Source organism: Hypanus sabinus, chromosome 6 (assembly GCF_030144855.1).
Source record: "Hypanus sabinus isolate sHypSab1 chromosome 6, sHypSab1.hap1, whole genome shotgun sequence".
Lineage (NCBI taxonomy): Eukaryota > Metazoa > Chordata > Chondrichthyes > Myliobatiformes > Dasyatidae > Hypanus > Hypanus sabinus.
Window position 1 is genome coordinate 76,754,975 of NC_082711.1, and position 19,421 is coordinate 76,774,395.

The 19,421-nt window shown below is 41.3% G+C and overlaps 1 protein-coding gene and 1 long non-coding RNA gene across 9 annotated transcripts in view; one reads left to right on the forward strand and one right to left on the reverse strand.

Annotated features, from left to right (window-relative positions):
• Nucleotides 1–19,421, reverse strand: part of LOC132395595 (tensin-3-like) — a 320,946-nt gene that overhangs the window by 87,626 nt on the left and 213,899 nt on the right. For all 8 annotated transcript variants that reach the window (XM_059972423.1, XM_059972424.1, XM_059972427.1 and 5 more), the window contains one exon: nt 16,199–16,303. In XM_059972423.1, the coding sequence (XP_059828406.1) occupies nt 16,199–16,303 (105 nt within the window). The remainder of the gene's footprint in view (nt 1–16,198; nt 16,304–19,421) is intronic.
• On the forward strand, nt 1,214–18,318 carry LOC132395604 (uncharacterized). Its single transcript, XR_009512693.1, has 3 exons — nt 1,214–1,637; nt 12,183–12,376; nt 17,184–18,318. It is a non-coding gene; the product is annotated as an uncharacterized LOC132395604 (long non-coding RNA).

Below are 19,421 nucleotides of genomic sequence, written 5' to 3' on the forward strand. Positions count from 1 at the left end.
TAGCTTTGAGTAATGTTAATACTTGACAGTGTTAAACCAGCATCTCGAGTGAAATATATCACGTTGAAACTTGCATTTTAGGCTCTTCAAAGTTTTCAAAATATCAAGTTTCAATTTTCATTAGAATATACATACAAGTAAGTCCTTATGGTAAGCAGCAAGTTACTAAGTATGTTGACATGTGGCTAACCATAATTTACTTAGAACTTCCTTGCTCACGAGTTACCCTATCGACCCAGAGAGAGCATATTTTACTGCTGACATATCCTTGATGAATCTTACAAAAAGATGCAATCAGAGTGACAAGCAACTGATCTTTTACACCCCAGGGCACTAAAACTGAGGAATTACAACAGTCATAATTACAGAATGCAGTTTTGCTGGAGGGCACTATTATTGTGTTACCTTATGGATGTGATGGAATTGCACAAAGAGCACATGCTTTCCTGCTAATATAACTAAGGGTGGCAATGGATCCAATTAATGATTCTCATTCTAGTTCCTTAACTACAGCAGGAAGTCCTACAGAAATGCTAGAGATCTGAAATGTGCAGTCATAACACCTGACTCATATATATATTAAGATGCAAGGAGCAGAATATCATCAGATAATTATGCTGAACCCAATCAACATCATCTGCTAGGGATTCACTGTTATTTACCCTGCATAGTTTTGATTCTGAAGCAGAATGGTATAATAATTTGTGAGGTACTGCTTATTTCAATACAATGAAATTTAAGGTGGAGTTTTCTAAAGTAAAACACTACAACGTCAATTCCCAGGTCTCTGTGCTTTAATTTAGTAAGATGGCCAGGCACTTGCCAGTACGTGTCATTTCAAGAAGTTTCCATATCAAACATGTATTAAATGATGTCATTCTCCAGTCAACAATCCTGTTCAGACAGGAAAACCCGTGGATGACTTCATGCCAGGGTCAGGCAACGTTGCCTGCTTTTTTCAATTTGCGATGTCTGTCTCACACCATCCAGAACATAATGCTGCAACTCTGGCCCCGCCCCTTTCGATGTCACTGACTTAAACCATCTCACCTTACCTCCCCACCCCCAACTAGTTCAAACATCCAATCAACAGCTTGTCACAACTCATTCTCAATCTCAGATTTTCTTCCAGAGATCATGAAACACCTGGTGAATACTGTGCAAGGGCTGAAACCAGTAGTTCCACGATCAAAAGTCATTGGTCCCAGTTTCTTGGCCCAGTCAATTTCAGTGCCATCATGGTCTTCACTTGTGATTCTGAGACAAGGTAGACTGGAAAGATATCCTCCAGAGTTGATTATATAGAAGATACATAGTGACTTCAAGACCAGCAAGGTACAGATTTTCCCAAAACCTTGCTGCCTGGTACATAGGATATATAAATCAGAAAGACACAATGTCCAACCCATGTATCAGTTGAAATCATGGTTCAACTATGAAACCTTCCATAAACCAGTGAGCCCACGATGCCCAAGCACTACAGTGGTGAGATATTGGAGAGCTGCCACCTAACTCCAGAGGGCCATAAAGAGCAGAGGGAAAAACTGAAGACAGCAAACAACAACCTAATTGACGTCAAGTATGCCGTAAATTTCAGGACAAGAAAATACATTTAATCAGATTATTCTCCTTTGCAGGTATGATTTTAAATTCCTCGGAGAAGAGTAATGGCAGGAAATATATTTTTAAGGCATACGTGCTTTATGAGAAATATGATTAATAAATAATTGCTACCTGTCCTCTAGATGGCATTATTCTGCAATTAATAAACTTCTGAAGCATTGCCATGACTTACTTCACATAGAAATATTGCAAACTAGACAAACAAAATAATTTTCACACTTGGTAACAATTTTTTTTATAACATGGGTTTAATGTAGTTTTCCATAGTGAAAACCTGGCACATTCCTTGATGGGCTCCTTGGTAGCAAACCATGTATAAGACAACAGTCCTAATGTGTTTTTTAGCGCACACATCTGGGATGCAAAAGCTTTCATGCTCTAAATTGGATGAAGAAAGCAAGTCAGAGCATTTTAAATAATGTTACTGTCTTTCACTCTTACAGGCCTGAGGACCTTGTTTTTCATTGTAGAATCTAAGAATGATTGATAGTGCCAGCAACATTATCAATTATTAGCTCCAGCTCCACAAGTCTACCTTTCCCAATTTTGTCTGGATGTTGAAATTCATAATTACAGATTAACTAAATTCAAAAACCTCAGATTTGATCAATGCCCAAAAATATCTGCCACCATTAAATGGAGAAGCTTATCTCAACTTCATAACATGAGACTAAAATTAAGTCACTATAAATAAAGATCTGTTCTACTGCCATCTCTTTAATCCTTAGCTGACTGGACACTGCTGCCACTCAACCAAATGGAAATAAATGGCATAAGACATTTCAAACTGATAACACATCCTCCTGCTCCCCTTTTGTCATTCTCTCAACACTTGTAAAAATAGAAGCAAATTGATTCCAGCTAGGTAAACACATCTGGGCCTCATCCACATGCTATTCCCTACTAGCAATCAGCACAAAACTTACAGTAATAACCGATCCAACGAGGTGGTGTCTAGTTCAGAGAATGCAGCTACACCAAACGATTTGTGAAAATATTTGCACATTCAGACAGCTCTGGGCATGTTCATTACTACATTCCTTTTCACTTTTTTTTAAAAGAAGAAGCTTTAGCTGTCTCACTTCATTCCCCCTTTCCTTTCCCCAAACACAGAAGCTTTACAAATAATGATCACTGTTAACACAAACAACTTACCTTTCACACTGTGTTTCATTATTGCACGTTACCGAAAGTTCCTCTAAAGAGCTCAGCTTTAAGAAGAATCACAGCACTCCAAGCTTACAGTGCAACAGCAGCATTGGAAAGGGGTCCTAATTTTTCAGTATGCTGTGCGCTTTCCTCCCACTGAAGGTGACTGGTCTTACAAGATATGCATGAGACTTCACACTGGCCAAATATGGGAATGGAAAATGTAAACAAGGGGGTGGGACTTCTGTATGCGCTCAAACTAGCCACAAACACCAGTGGAATTTATGCCTAGTGATCGAATTAAGACTACATGTAACCTGGTGACTGAGTGTTGAAGGTATTCATTTTGCTAACTCAGTCCAGCTGTTTGTGCAGAATTTTCAGAGCCTTAAACCAGCAGTTGCAGTCAATAAGGCTAGTAAGACCAATTAAACCATGCTGAAATTATGCATGGATTAATTCTGTGCAAATACTCGATGCTATCAAAAAGTATCCTACTTTCCAGTGTTCTATGTCATTTTCAAATTTAGCAATCTTATGTTTAATAATGATATAGAACATAGTAATCAGGGTTTTAGTAATAGATCCAGACATTTATAAAAACAAATTTACACTTATATAACATCTTTCAGTTAGGAAATGACTTCTAATTTGAGGGCTTGTTTGACTAGAAGCCAATGTAGATCAGTAACTGAGGGAGGAGGGATCAAAAAGACCTGATGCAAGACATGGATGTGGATGAGCAAGGAGTTTACAGTCGTCAGACAGAAGTCTATTGGATTCATTAAATCTGAAGTTTCAAATGCAAGGGCAAGCATTTTAGCATCAAATAAACTGAGGCAAGGCCAGACTTAAGTACTCATCTGAAATGAGGTGTTGGCCAATGATCAACAGAAGTTGTGACTTTATTTATCAAGTTCAGTAAAGAACAACAGAATCTTAACGAGTCACATGCATGTCACCACTGAAAATCAGGACAGAGGTGCATATTAATTTGTAACAGCAAAGCAAGCTATTGAAGTTCATAAGAGTGTGTGTGTGAGTGTGTGTGTGTGTGAGTGTGAGTGTGAGTGTGAGTGTGTGTGTGTGTGTGTGTGTGTGTGTGTGTTTTTCCAAAATCTATTAAACAAGTGAAAATGGAAGAAGTCTGATAATTAATCATTCCTGAAATCTGATCATTAAATTCAAAAAGTAACACTTGAGGTCTCTCAGAAAAAAACAAATGAAAGCTTTTATTAACAATAGTTGTTCACTCTTTAACCTTGAAAGGAAAACATTTCCCCTTCCCCTAACTCAGAAGGCAAGACACATTTCTTCAATCTATCCTCAAAGCACAGAACAACAAAGCATCATTTTTATCTATAGGAATCCTTCAAGTTTACATACATGCCCCTCTCTCTGCCAGGAGTAAAGGCTCTGAAGTGGGCTAAGCAGGGATGCTCTTTCAGAAAATCTTACAGCATTTGTGCCTGCAGCAATTCTTTCAAAAACTCAATGAAGGGTGCCGATGAGAAACGAGCTCAGGCCCTGACAGGCAATGGTGTAAGAGTCTATTCCTTACCTCAAGCATCAGGGAAATTGTCATACATCACTGGTTGCTTCAACTTAAGGAACTGTGACCGTTACAGCAATTCTGGTGCATGTGCAGATTATCGCTCTCTCTTAGACAGATCAATGCCACACACCTTCAAGAATTGCCTGCAGCCCCAAAATTAAGGTGTCTTGGAGAACAAAGTGGATTTAGTGTCAGTAATTTAGCTAAGACTCATAGGTCACAACAGCCTCGTTCAGCCTCAGTGGCTGGCACGAGAATGTGACACAATTGGTGACACGGCAAAGAAAATAGAAATAATGGCTTTTGTTGTTCCTGTATGAAAATGTTATAAATTTCTGACCATATAACAAACTCTGTGTAACTTCTTTTATTAGAAATGTTTCAGTTAAAAACAAATTTAAATTCTGGTTTGGAACTGAGGGGAAGAATTTGTCACTGACCATTCAATCATACAGTGGTCAACAGAAGCTATCAAATACTTTCAAAAGATGAGTCACTAAAACTGATGTATAAGAAGCAATATCATAAAGGTATGCATCTTCCCAATGCTATTGAATAACTTCACATACAGAACACATGCTTCAAATCAGCTTTAGGAGACCCATCCCTATTCATATACTTATAGCTTCCTAAGAAAACAGATCTGAAGTAAAAGATAATTTCCCCTCTGTAAACAAGCACACACTTGAGATTGTCAGTGAGGAGGAGATATTATCAATAATTTCTTCTGGTTAGGAAGTCGAGAATCCAATTGCAGAGGGAGGCACAGAGGCCCAAGTTCTGTACATCATTAATCAGGACTTTGGGAATGATGGTGTTAAATGCTGAGTTACAGTCAACGAACAGCATCCTGACATTGGTGCTTGTATGGTTCAGGTGATCTAAGGCCGTGTGAAGAGCCATTGAGATTGCATCTGCGGCAGACCTATTGTGGCAATAGGCAAATTGCAGTGAGTTCAGGTCCTTGCTGAGGCAGGAGTTAATTTTAGCCATGACGAACCTCTCAAAGCATTTCATCACCGAAGATGTGAGTGCTATTGAGCAATAGTCATTATGGTAGCACACACCACTCTTTTTGGGCACTGGTTTGATTTTTGCCCTTCAGAAGCATTTAATGTCAGTGAGACAAAGGAGTTGATTGTGGACCAGGAAGGTAAGAAGAGGGAACATGAACCAATTCTCATAGAGAGATCAGAAGTGGAGAGAGTGTGCAATCTCAAGATCTCTGAGAACCTAACCTGATCCCAATATATCGATGCAGCAATAAAGGATGCAAGACAGCGACTACATTTCATTAGGAGTTTGAAGAGATTTGGTTTGTTAACTAAAACATTTGAAAACTTCTATTGCTGTACCGTGGGAAGTATTCCGATAGGCTGTAACACTGTCTGGTATGTGACGGCTACTGAACAGGACTGAAAAAAGCTACAGGAAGTCGTAAAATTAATCAGCTCCATCTTGGGTACTAGGCTCTGTAGTAGCCAAGACATCTTCAAGGAGTGGTACCTCAGAAAGGTGATGTCCATTATTATGGACCCCCATCAACCAGGGCATGCCCTCTTCTCATTGTTACCATCTGGAAGGAGGTGCAGAAGCCTGAGAGCACACACTCAGCGATTCACGAACAGCTTCTTCCCCTCTGCCATTCCATTCCTAAATGGTTTTTGACCATGATGGTCCATGAACACCTTTTAAAATATATACTATTTCTGTTTTTGCACTATTTTTAATCTATTCAACATACATTTATTATTTACTGTTATTTATTTGTGTATATTTGTTTCTATATTATCATGCATTCCATTGAACTGCTGCTGTTAACAAATTTCATGACACGTTCTGATTCTGACTTGAGATCACATTCAAACTATTTCCATTTTCATGTCAGAAAAGCAAAATCTTCTCCTTTCAACAATTCCAGATAGACTTATCTTAATCATTCTACTATTTCATGCTACACCTAAAAACTTCAATACAGATTTAAAAAAAAGTAGGAACATCAATTCTACTACACAACATGAAAGGCCACCTTACTTTTGATGAAATATTTAAAACCCATCCTGTTACTTAAAATTAATAACAATTAATTCCAGATAACTAATCATTTTAAAACTAATTCCCGATCAGATTTAGCTAGTTAGGCAGCATCTGTGGAAGTCGAAGAGTTAACATTTCTAGTCAATGACATTCGATGTTTTCAAGGAATTCTGTTAAAGGTCTTGGATCTGAGATGGATGCAACAGTACCAACTGCGTTTCCTGCATCTTCTCTTTTTTATTGCACTAATTTTATTGTTAGGAATACTGTATGTAGCCACTGTATTTGTTTGGCCTCATAACAGTGAATGTTAAAAAAAGTCCTTTTGGATGTAGTTTTTCATTGACTCTAATGTTTCTTGGATTGACTGGGTATACCTGCATGAAAACAAATCTCAGGGTTGTATATGGAGACATATATGTAATTTGGTAATAAATTTACATTGAACTTTGAACATCACAGCATCAACTTCAATTTCTCTAACTTCCAGTAATCACTCCCCCCTTTTGTTTTCCCTTATTCGTCTGGCTCCTTCAACCTTTCTTTTTTGTCTTGCCTGCTCTCACATCTTGTCCATCATCCATAGCTTCCTCCCCCTAGTTCCCCAGCTCCTTTCCTTTATTCAATGGTCTTCTGTCCTCTTCTATCAAATTCCATCTTGTTCACACAAAGTACACTGCAGATGCTGTGGCCAAATCAACACATACAAACAAGCTGGATGAACTCAGCAGGTTGGGCAGCATCCGTTGAAATGAGCAGTCAATGTTTCGGGCCGAGACCCTTCGTCAGGACTGAAGAAGGGGGGGGCAGGGGCCCTGTAAAGAACTTGGGGGTAGGAGGAATGTGCCTATCCCCTCCCTGCTTCCCCTCCCCCACCCCTTGATCTTTCCTCTGATTGATTTTTCACCTGGTACCTTCCACCCTCCCCCCACCTTCTTTACAGGACCCCTGCCCCCTCCTGCTTCAGTCCTGACAAAGGGTCTCGGCCCGAAACATTGACTGCTCATTTCAACGGATGCTGCCTGACCTGCTGAGTTCATCCAGCTTGTTTGTCCATCTTGTTCAGCACCTTCAGCCCTTTACCTCTTCTATCTATAAGCTCCCAGCTTCTCACATCTTTCCACTTCCCGCTACCCCACGTCCATCTGCCTACTCTCATCTGGATCTGGATTCACCCAGTACAGCGCAGCGCACCCCTGTGGCCATTCCCCTCACTAAAGAGTACTGTATACTGTTTTGGATACAGTTGTGGGGATGACCTACCAGGGAATGCTATGGAGACCAGGTTATTGGAACTCAGCATGGGCCTTTGGTGCAGAAGAGAAAGAGGGAGAAGGGGGAGTGGAAGTGATTGAGGACTTAATAGTCCAAGGAGCAGACAGGAGATTCTGTGCATGTAAACAGGACACCCGGATGGTACGTTGCCTCCCTGGTGCCAAGGTTAGGGGCATCTCCGATCACATCCACGGCATTTAGGAGTGGCAGGGAGAGCAGCCAGATATCTTGGCACATATTAGTACCAATGACATAGGAAGAAAAAGGAAAGACGTTCTGAAGCGAAAGTTTAGAGAGCTAGGCAGAAAGCTGAGAAGCAAGAATTCCAGGGTAGTATTTTCTGGGTTGCTCCCTCTGCCACATACCAGTGAGGTTAGAAACAGGATGAACTGGCAGATTAATGTGTGGCTGAGAAACTGGTGCAGGAGGCAGGGCTTCAGTTTCTTGGATCATTGGAATCTCTTCTGGGGCAGGTATGACCTGTACAAAAGTGACAGGTTACACCTGGACGAAGGAGGACCAATATTCTCGCAGCAGGCTTGTTAGAGCTGTTGGAGAGGGTTTAAACTAATTTGGCAGGGGAATGGGAACTGAAATGAAGGGACACAGGATAGGACATATGGTAAATAAAACAAAGGTAGTGTGCAGTCAGGAAGGGCAAGCTGATGATAGGGAAAATCGGGTTGGTAATGGACCTAAAGACAGTGAGTTTATAGAATGCCTACGAGATAGCTTTTTAGACCGGTTTGTCACTGAGACACCTAGGGGATCAGCTATACTGGATTGGGTGTTATGTAATGAACTGAAGATGATTAGGGAGCTTAAGGTAAAAGAACCCTTAGGAGCCAGTAATCACAATGTTATTGTGTTCAACTTGAAATTTGACAGGGAGAAAGTAAAGTCTGACATAGCAGTATTTCAGTGGATGAAAGGAACTTACAGTGATATGAAAGAGGAGTCGGTCAAAGTAAACTGGAAGGAGATGCTGACAGAGATGACAGCAGAGCAACAATGGTGTAAGTTGCTAATGATGAAGGTACAGGACAGATGTATTCCAAAAATGAAGAAATGCTCAAATGGCAAAATAGTACAACTGTGGTTGACAAGGGAAGTCAAAAGCAAAAGAGCGGGCATACAACAAAGCTAAGATTAGCCAGAAGATAGAGGATTGAGAAGCTTTTAAAAACCTACTGAAAACAAGTAAAAGAATCATTTAGAGGGAAAAGATGAAATATGAAAGCAAGCTAGCAAACAATATCAAAGTGGAAAGCAAAAACTAATATGTATGTAAAAAATAAGAGAGATGAGAGTGGATATAGGGACTGCTAGAAAATGAGGCTGGAGAACTAATAACAGGGGACAAGTTGTGGCCAGATGAACTAATTATTGCACATCGGTCTTCCCTGTGGAAGACACTAGCAGTGTGCCAGATATTGAAGGGTGCGAGGGAAGAGAAGTGACTGCAGTTACTATTACAAGGAAGAAGGTGCTTAAAAGCTGAAAGACCAAAGGACATGTAAGTCGCCTGGAGCAGCTGAACTGTATCTGAGGGTTCTGAAAGAGGTAGAGATTGTGGAGGCATTAATAATGATCTTTCAAAATTCATTGGACTCAGGCATGATGTCAGAGGACTGGAAAATTGCAACTGTTACTCCATTCTTTAAGAAAGGAGGAAGGCAGCAGAAAGGAGATTATAGACCAGTTAGCCTGACCTCAGTGGTTGGAATCAATTGTTAAGAATGAGGTTATGAAGTACCTGAAGACACAGGATAGGATAGGACAAAGTCAGCATGGTTTCATTAAGGGAAAATCCTGCCTGACGAACCTGTTGGAATTTTTTTGAGGATAGATAAAGGGGATGCAGTGGATGTAGTGCATTTGGATTTTCAGAAGACCTTTGACAAGGGACCACATATGAGGCTGCTTATCAAGTTAAGAGCCCATGGTATTACAGGAGTGATTCTAGCATAGTTAAAACATTGGCTGATTGGAAGAAAGCAGCGAATGGGAATAAAAGGAACCTTTTCAGGTTGGCTGCCAGTGACTAGTGGTGTTCCAGAAGACTTCATGATGGGACCGCTTCTTTTTATGCTGTATATAAAACAAAGATTGGTGGAGGGGCAGGTACTATTGAGGAAACAGGTAGGCTGCAGAAGGACTTAGACAGATTAGGAGAATGGGCAAGAGAGTGGCAAAAGAAATACAATGTTGGAAAATGCATGGTCTTACATGTACTTTGCTGGTTAAAAATAAATGTGCAGACTATTTTCTAAACAGGGAGAAATCTAAAAATCTGAGATGCAAAGTGACTTGGGAATCCTTGTGCAGAACACCCTAAAGGTTAACCTTCAGGTTGAGTCAGTGGTGAGGAAGGGAAATGCAATATTTGCATTCACTTCAAAAGGTTTAGAATACAAAATGAAGGATGTGATGCTGAGGCTTTATAGGGCACCAGTGAGGCCTCACCTTGAGTATTGTGAATGGTTCTGGGATCCACATTTAAGAAAAGATGTGTTGGCATTGGAGAGGGTTCAGCGGAGGTTCACAAAGATGGTTCTGGGAATGAAAGGGTTATCAAACGTTTGTTGGCTCTGAGTCTGTACTGGTTGGAATTCAGAAGCATTGGTGGGGGGGAATAATCTCATTGAAACCTTTCGAACGTTGAAAGGCCTTGACAGGGTGGATGTGGAAAGGATGTTTCCCATGGTGGGGGTATTTAAGACAAAGAGATGTGGAGAAATTTCTTTAGCCAGAGGGTGGTGAATTTGTGGAATTTATTACCACAGGCAGCTGTGGAGGCCTAGTTGTTGGGTGTATTTAAGGCAGAGCTTGATAGGTTCTAGATTGAACACGGCATCAAAAGTTTCGGGGGAGAGGGATAAAAGGATCAGCCATGATTGAATGGCAGAGCAGACTTGATGGGTCAAATTACCCAATTCTGTTTCCATGTCTTATGGTCTTATTACCTGCCAGCTCATCTACCCAGCCCACCCCCTGCCTTTATTCTAACTTCTGTTTTCTTTTTTTTCCGCGCTGATGAAGGGTCTCAGTCCAAAACGCCAACTGTTCATTTCCCTGCATGGAATCCACCTGACCTGCTGAGTTCCTCAAGTGATTTGTTTGTGTTACATGGCACAAATGATAATGCCTCATCCTCAGCAGCAGACACAGACCCAATGGGCCAAATGGCCTCATTCTGTGTCAATGAATAAATTTAGATCCTATAGCCATTTTCAAACTCTTCAGAGCATTAGTCAACTGTAAGTCATAGGTTACTTGCATGCAGCGGCCACAACAGTGAGTATCCAGGGCATTTTCCAAAACCATCATCAGGAAGATCAACTTTTACTGCAATGCTCAAAGGCTCTTTTTGCAGAAGTTCAGATCTTTGCTGATGATGACGTGCTGAAATATCACTGTCACGCTTGCTGTGCTTCGCTCTGTTGTGTGAAATAGCTCAAATAACTTCAGCAGCCTGAATGGCTCGCTGTTCTTCACGATTGGCATTTGGGAAATATTCTATAATTCCTGCTGGCCCACATATCCTTGCTCTGAATTATGTCACGTGTATCCTATCAAATCTAAATTCCTTTCAACAGATTTCCCATCTCGTGCCGTTGCCTTGGAAGAGTGCAAGTATGTTCCATCTCAAGTCTGCGGCAGCTGGGTGGCAGTGTCCATCGTGTCTTTTTGTGGACTGGGATTGCACGTCATTGTCGTTGGTTGTGGTTGCTTCTTTAGAAACAAAGTGGTATGTGAAGGCTTTCTGAGTGCTGTCATATGGAAAGCAGCTCAAGGGCTTGAAAGCATTTCTTAACAAGCGAAGCGAACAAATATTTCCTGCAAGTCTCCTGCTCATTTTCTCTGTGGCAGTCTGTAAAAGGAGAGCAGGCTGGGGAAGGAAAAATCTTGCAGGCTTGACACATGTATATGGCATGGAGATCGTGGTCACAATCTGTCATCACAATTCCTGAAATTAAAACTTGCCCTTGTTATCTTGTCAAACCCTGTGATGTCACTGACCTAGTCTGACAGTCAGGAACTAACCACTGAATGCCAGAAGTAGCATTCACCACAAAGGTAATTTTATTTTACTGGGGTCAGATCATCCTCGTGATCATCTTAAACATGAATTCCAGGTACAGCAAGCAACAAAGAATACAAAGGGGAAAATGCAAAAGGATTTAAGTGAAAGAGAAAAGATGTTATGATAAAATATTATGTAGAGGTCTCCTTACCAAAGTGTAGGTTTTCATAAATAAAATGGCAGAGGCATTGTAAGTTTAAGGGAAACCATAACAAATCACTTCATTGTCAACCAAACATAGAACATAAAGCACCATAAAAAAGTTCACATCATTATGTCATCACATCATAGCAGTCTCTTAAATTGAGCTCAACTCAATGTTGGTGGTTGTAAATTACGCAGATGTTTCCACCCCTAGCCAAGGAAACATGCATTTGAGATACAGGGAGTGTAAGGGAGTTTCACTGATTGTTTATTCTTTGAGGACTGACTGTACTTATACTCTCTTGAATTTAGAAGAACACGAGGTGATCTCATTGAAAGATACAAAATTCTCTCAGAGACTGACGGAATAGAAGAAGAGATCATGCATTTCCTCCAACAAACATTTGGCTGAAGGAAGTCCTTTGGGTCAAGCAGCATCTATGAGATGAAAGGAACTGTCAACATTTGGGATTGATGCAAGATTTCAACCTGAAACACCCAGACAGGTGCTGTTCGACCAGTTGAGTTCATACTCCAGATTCTAGTACCATAGTCTCTTGTATCTGTGATGTTTTTTATTGCTAAGTGAGAGGAGAGGGATCAGTCCCAAAATTAGGGACTGGCCTTTCAGAATGGTGATGGCATGAAATGGCATAAACCTCTGGAGTACTCTCCCCAAGAGAGCTGTGGAAGACTAGTTACTGAGCATATTCAAGATGGAGATTGACAGATTTTTGAATATTAAAGAAATCAAGGATTATGGGAGGAGTGCAGAAAAGTGATGCTAATGCAATAGGTCAGCAATGATCTGACCACTCAGTAAGACCACTACTCATTTTTAGCAGCTAGTAGAATGGGCTAACTGGCTTCATGTCCTTCCATTTATTTTATGTCCTTCTGTCCTTCAGAAGCACGTGTGTAAAAAAGGGAACTCAAACTCCAATAACGAACACCTCAAATGCAAGGCTGTTAATTATAAAACCTCAGTGCCGCAAAGAAAGATTTTCAATGGCATAAACGATTCAAGCAAAGAAAGGCCCATTTTAGATGCACAGTTGAAATAGCAATGGAAGTCTTTCCCACTGCCCTAATAGGAAAGTACCAATGTAGAGCCCTATAGCTATCCTGAGGCAAATTCAGGTGGATAAACCCCAGTGCCTGACAAGGTGTTCCCTTGGACACTGTGAAGGGCTAAAAGAAGGTATGAGGCTGCTCCAGCAGACAAGGAAAAGGAGAATCCCAAGGGCTTATTCAGATATATTTGGAGCAAAAGGATAGCAAGGGTCAAATTGGGCCTCTAGAAGATTAGAGTGATCATCTATGTATGGAGCAGGAAGAGATAAGGGTGATCATAAAATGGGATTTTTTGCATCTGTACTTACTTTGGAGACAAACGCCGAGTGTATAGAATGGAGGCAAAACAACAACAGTGAGATTACAAAGCAGGAGGTGTTTTCTGTTTTGAGGAAAATTAGATGAAAAAATCCCCAGGTCCTAACAAGACGTTCTTTTGGACCCTGTGGAAAGCTAGTGCAGAATCTGCCCTAATGGAGATATTTAAAGCATCCATTGCTGTTGGTAAGGTGCTAGAGGATTGGAAGATAGTTAATGCTATCTGTTGTTTAAGAAAGGTTCTAAGAAAAAGCCAGAAAGTTATGGCCTGACATCAATAGAGGGTAAGATATTGGTAGGTAACCTAAAGGACCCAATATACCAGTATATGGATAGACGAGAACTGATTAGGGATAGTAAACATTACTTTATGCATGATTGGTCGTGTATAATCAAACTTATACATTTTGTTGAGGAAGGTACCAGGAAAGTTGATGAAGGCAAGGTAGTGGATGTTGTCTACATGGACTTTAGCAAGGCCTTTGATAAGGTCCTGCATGGGACATTGCTTTGCAGCCAACATGAGATAGTAAATTGGATTAGACATTGGCTTTGCAGAAGAAGCCAGAGTGTAGTGGTAGATGGTTGTATCTCTAACTGGAGGCCCATGACTAGTGGAGTGCCACAGGGAACGCTGTTGGATCCATTGTTGTTTTTAACCTATATCAACAACCTAGATGATAATGTGGTAAACTGTATCAGCAAACTTGAGGATGACACCAAGACTGGGAAGTAGTGGGCAGCAAGGAAAACCATCAAAACTTGCAGCGGGGTCTGGACTAGCTGGAAAAATGGGCTGAAAAATGGCAGATGGAATTTAGTGCAGACAGTTGTGAGGTGTTGCATATTGGGAGGACAAATTGGGGTAGGAATTACATAGTGAGCAGTGGAACAGATGGATCTGGGAAGGAGGTGTCAAAAGTAGTTAAGAGTCATAGAACAAGCTTTTGGCATATTGGCTTTCATAACTCAAAGTATTGAGTTCAAGAGTTGAGATGTTATGTTGAAGTTGTACAAGATGTTGGTGAGGCCTATTCTGGAATGTTTTCTGCAGTTTTGGTCACCTACCTACAAGAAAGATGTCAGTAAGATAGAAAGAGTGCAGAGAAAATTCACAAGGATGTTGAGGATCTGAGTTGAGTGAAAAGTTGAACAGGTTAGGACTTAATTCCTTAAAGCGTAGAATAATGAAGGGAGATTTGATAAGAGGTATGCAAAATTTTGAGGAGTACAGATAAGGTAAATGCACATAACCTTTTTCCACTAAGGTTGGGTGAGACTAGAAATGGAGGTCAAGGGTTAAAGGTGAATATGAGGAGAAATTTCTGCACTCATTAAATGGTGAGAATGTGGAACGAGCTGCCTGTGGAAGTGGTGGATGTGGGTTCAACTTCAACATTTACAAAGAGTTGGATAATTACATCGATGTGAGGGGTGTGGAGGTCAATTGTCTGGGTCGAGGGGACTAGGCAGATATATAGTCAACACAGACCAGATGGGCTAAAGGGCCCATTTCTATACTGTTGTGTTCTTGTCTGAATTTGCTTGAAGAATCACTTTACTCCAAAAAGTAATTGAATGAAATTCATGGATAAATTCTCTATTGGTAAGATCATTTATGAAAATATCTCTATAAAATTGAGTAAACTTAAGAGATTCTGCAGGAGCTGGAAATCCAGTGCGATGGACACAAAAACACTGGAGAAACTCAGTAGGTTAAGCAGCATCTAAGGAGAGGAATAAGCAGTTGATGTTCCAGGCTGAGACAGTTCATTAGGACTCGAAAGGAAGAGGGAAGGAGTGCAAGCTAGCAAGTGATGGGAAGGTGAGTGGGTGGAAGGAGGACTGAAGTGCGAAGTTAGGAGGTGATAGAATGAACAGGTAAAGTGCTGAAGAAGAAGGGATCTGATAGGACAGGACAGTGGGCCATGGGCGAAAGGGTAAGAGGAGGGGCAGCAGAGGAAGACAATGGACATGTGGGGAAAAGAGAAGGGGTAAGAGGGGTGTTGGAATGGGTAATGGAAAAAGGGAGAAAGGGGAGGGGAGAAGAAATTAGTGAACATTACAGATATCGAATTTGATGCTATCGGCTTTAAGGCTAGGAGATGTCGCTCCTGCAACCGAATATTTGGCCTCATTGCGACAGTAGAGGCCATGGAGCAACATGTTGGAATGGGAATTTGAATTGAAATGGGTGCCCTTTTGTGGATGACGGAATTAAAGACCTTGGTGAAGTGGTCCCACAATCTACGTCAGGGCTCACTGATGTAGAGAAGCCCAAACTGGGAGCAACTGGATACAGTAGATGACCCCAATTAAATCATGGATAAAACTTCATCTTATGCAGGTTGTTACTAAGGGGTGCATTTAATTGAAACTTTATAGCCAAAAAAATGTGATCTGTGCCCATCTTACAGGCTTTAATAGTTTCATATAGTTTCATATAATTTAATGAATTACCAACCAGCACACAGAAAGCTGTTTTCAAATAAGTCAGCTAATATAAATTAGATTAGGTTTTTCATCGTTTCAGAAGAAGACTCAATATAATTTGGTGTTGGACTATGCTTTCCAACACATCCATAAATTATTCTGCATTGAAATCAGGTATGTTTGACAGAATCAGGAGTCTTCCTTCATCTGAGCAGACTGACAGGATGAAATTCTCTCCTGTTTTATGCCTGTTATATATATTTTGTCAGCAATTTATAAAGAAAGTTTGAAAATGTTCAAACCAGGTCCTAATGCCATTTACAAACTCACTGATTATTGTTCATGTAAGAAAAGGAAACATCACGCAGCTGCTCTGAATCTGCCATTAAAGTTTAGCATTATTCTGAATGTATTAATGACATACTGCAACATAGGGTACTCAAATGGATAAAACTTAATAGAACTGGAAACAAAAAAGGTAATGGAATTGAAACCTGCCTTACCTTCGCCATCAACAGTAAGTGTTTCATAGGAGTCCCAACGGATCAATGGGTCAGCAGTGTTATAATCCACAATGACTCCATGATCATTTTGGAGATGTTCGGAACCTATGAGGCAATATGTTCAGCATTATACTCACAATTAAGCATAATTCATCAATAGATACAAACACTCATTTTTGTCCTATAACTTGGCCATGCACTATTGTTGTAAAGACGAGAAAATGCAATGTACATTCATTGTGCGACGCCATCCACAATGTTGTTGCTGCTCCCCGAGAATAAATAAAACTGAGAGGAAAGCTTAGAAAAAATCTTCAGAGTTGGTACTAATGATGTATCTAATCCAGAATCCCACAAAAGTCAGCACACACCCACAGCTGTGGTTAGTTTCCCTTTTGCATTCCATGGGAAAAGAATATTTAAAGGATACAACTTCAAATGAAAACTTTGGGGTTAGGCTTAACACACATAAATCTAAAATTTCTCTTTGTAGACATTTCTTTTAGAATAAAGAATTACATTATTAGAGGCTCATGGGCCATTGTCAGCTCCAAAAGGCAAGATAATTAAATTATGTTTAAACATATCAGTCCACTGTATAATGCTAAATATTTCATGTAAATTTAAGAAAAACAAACTTGCATAGTAAAAGTCTTAATGTACTTGATTTCATTTTAAATCATCCTTTTTCATTTGCCATGCTAAGTTTATATTACACTGAGAAAAATGCCCAAAATATTCCTTGCCATTTGCCCCTCAGTCTTATGTACTGCTTTGCTAGTTAAACAATACTTACCCTGCACTTTTAAACCAGACTGAGATTTCAGTAGAACAGCTATGAAATTATGTCCAGCCTCAGCTCTAAGAAGGCAATAGAAACCTTTCCAAAGAACTGTTTTATACAAAGAAAGCTTTGTTGGAAGAGACAGAAGACAGCCAGGGAATATCACTGGTCCTCCTGATTCCTGTTTTGTTTCATCTCCAGGCACTTTTTTGATCGGGACATCACCTTAACTTGGGACATGATCATCAAAATGATTGCTGCTGTATGAAATAAATACTAGGGAGAGATGATGAAATTGCAATCGGGCAGCAGATCAGGCAGAAACAGGTAATAAAGCAGGTTAGCTTTCAGCATTTAAGAGAAGTTTGGTTAAGTATATGGATGGGAGGGGTGTGGAAGGCTATGTTTCAGGCGCAGTCGATGGGATGAGGTAGATGAATAGTTTGAAATGGACTAGAGATGGGCCGAAGGTCCTGTTCCTATGCTGTAGTGCTATACGACTCTAATCACTTCCAATGTTTGCATGTTAACATGTTTTTAAGCAAGCACATACACTTTCTCCCCCAAGACAGATTGCAGGGAGGGTACTCTACTTTGTGCACTTCTCTGCACAAGTGATTCACATCTGTACAATGAACCAAGATTGAAGGAAGCAATTTCCACTAACATCCTTTACAGAAATCTCCCTTCTATACATGGACACACTCCTATTGAACCCAAGCCTCCTGAACCACTGCTCTCCTCTGAGCTCAGTTAACTAACTCACAAGCTGACAAGTTACTCCGCAGGCTGACACCTATTGCAAGCCCAGAATGTGGTCTGAAGCCACCCTCTCCATTGCTCTTCCCCATTGTGCTAACTGCTTGAGGCCTCACAGTCCTAGAAAGGAAATGACAAGTCAGATGTTAAAATTGTATTTGCCTCCTGTTTTGGCCCTTGAGCTGCAGCTGGGAGTCAAGAATTCAGGATTAACCATGAAAAATCCGAAATTTAAATTCAATAAATCGGTTAATTTCTGAAGCAGCAGCAGAAAAACCATCTCAAAGCATGTCTTGTTGCAGATACCCCACTGGCTCAGCCGCAGTATTCAGAAAATCCTCCAGTATCTATTTGGTATGGAGAATATGTGTTTGAAGTCCCTCTTGTACTGTTGACTATGAATGAGCACAGCAAGGCACTCAATTTAAATAATTATTGTGAGGATTAGTCACAGGAATAAAAATGCTTTGGGATAAGACCAAGTAGTCTTAGTTGGATCAATTCTCATCAACATACTTTATTCAAAAATAAAATTATATACAATAAACCATTCATTGACTTTCAATCCTTTATAACTGTTTCCATTGCTGTCTTTACATTTTCACACTTTTTGCCACCCACGTGGCACTCTGTTATTCCATATTTACATACACTTGTTTAGGGGTATACACTCTGCCCCCCCCCCACCCCTCAACTCAAGCAGGAAAAGAACCCTAGACTGTGGTCCTTCCTCACCGGGCCCTTGCGGTGGCTGCACCAAGTTTGAGTGCATCCCTCAGCACGTACTCCTGCAGTCGACAGCATTCCCCCACGGACATCTCTGTGTGCCAGTAGACCATCAAGTTTCGGGCCAATCAAAGAGCGTCTTTGACCGAGTTGATGATCTGCCAGCAGCACCGAATGTTGGTCTCAGTGTGCGTCCCCGGGAACAGCCCGTAGATCAGAGAGTCCTCTGTTACGCAGCTGCTGGGGATGAACTTCGACACAGCCCCTTCCATCCTCCTCCACACCTTCTCCGCGAACCCACAGTGCACAAAGAGGTGGGTCACCGACTCCTGCTCACTGCAGTCCTTCCGTGGGTAGCAGGATGTGGAGACGACGTTACGGGCGAACAGGAGGGATTGGACTGGGAGGGCCCCTCTCATCGCCAGCCAGGCGAGGTCTTGGTGCCTGTTGGTGAGGTCTGGCAATGAGGCATTTTGCCAGATGAACTGGACAGTCTGCTCAGGGAACCACCCCATTGTGTCCATCACGTCCTTCTCCTGCAGTGCCTGCAGGACCTTACATGCTGACCACTGCCTGATGGCCCTGTGGTCAAAGGCGTTGACCTGAAAGATCTTCTCTACGAAGGACAGGTATGGCGGCAATGACCAGCTGACAGGGGTGTTGCGCGGGAAAGGGGCCAGACCCATCCTTCATAGCCATGGTAACGGGTAGAACCTGGGCACATAGTGGTACTTGGTGCCCACGTACCTGGGATCCACACACAATCTGATGCAGTCGCACACAAAGCTGGCCATCAGGGTGAGGGCGACATTGGGGATGTTTTGCCCCCATTGTCCAGGGACTTGTGCATGGTGGTCCGTCTGACCCGCTCCATCTTCGATCCCCAGACAAATCTGAAGACGGCTCGGGTGATTTCCGAGCTGAAGGAGCGGGGAACTGGTCACACCTGCGCCA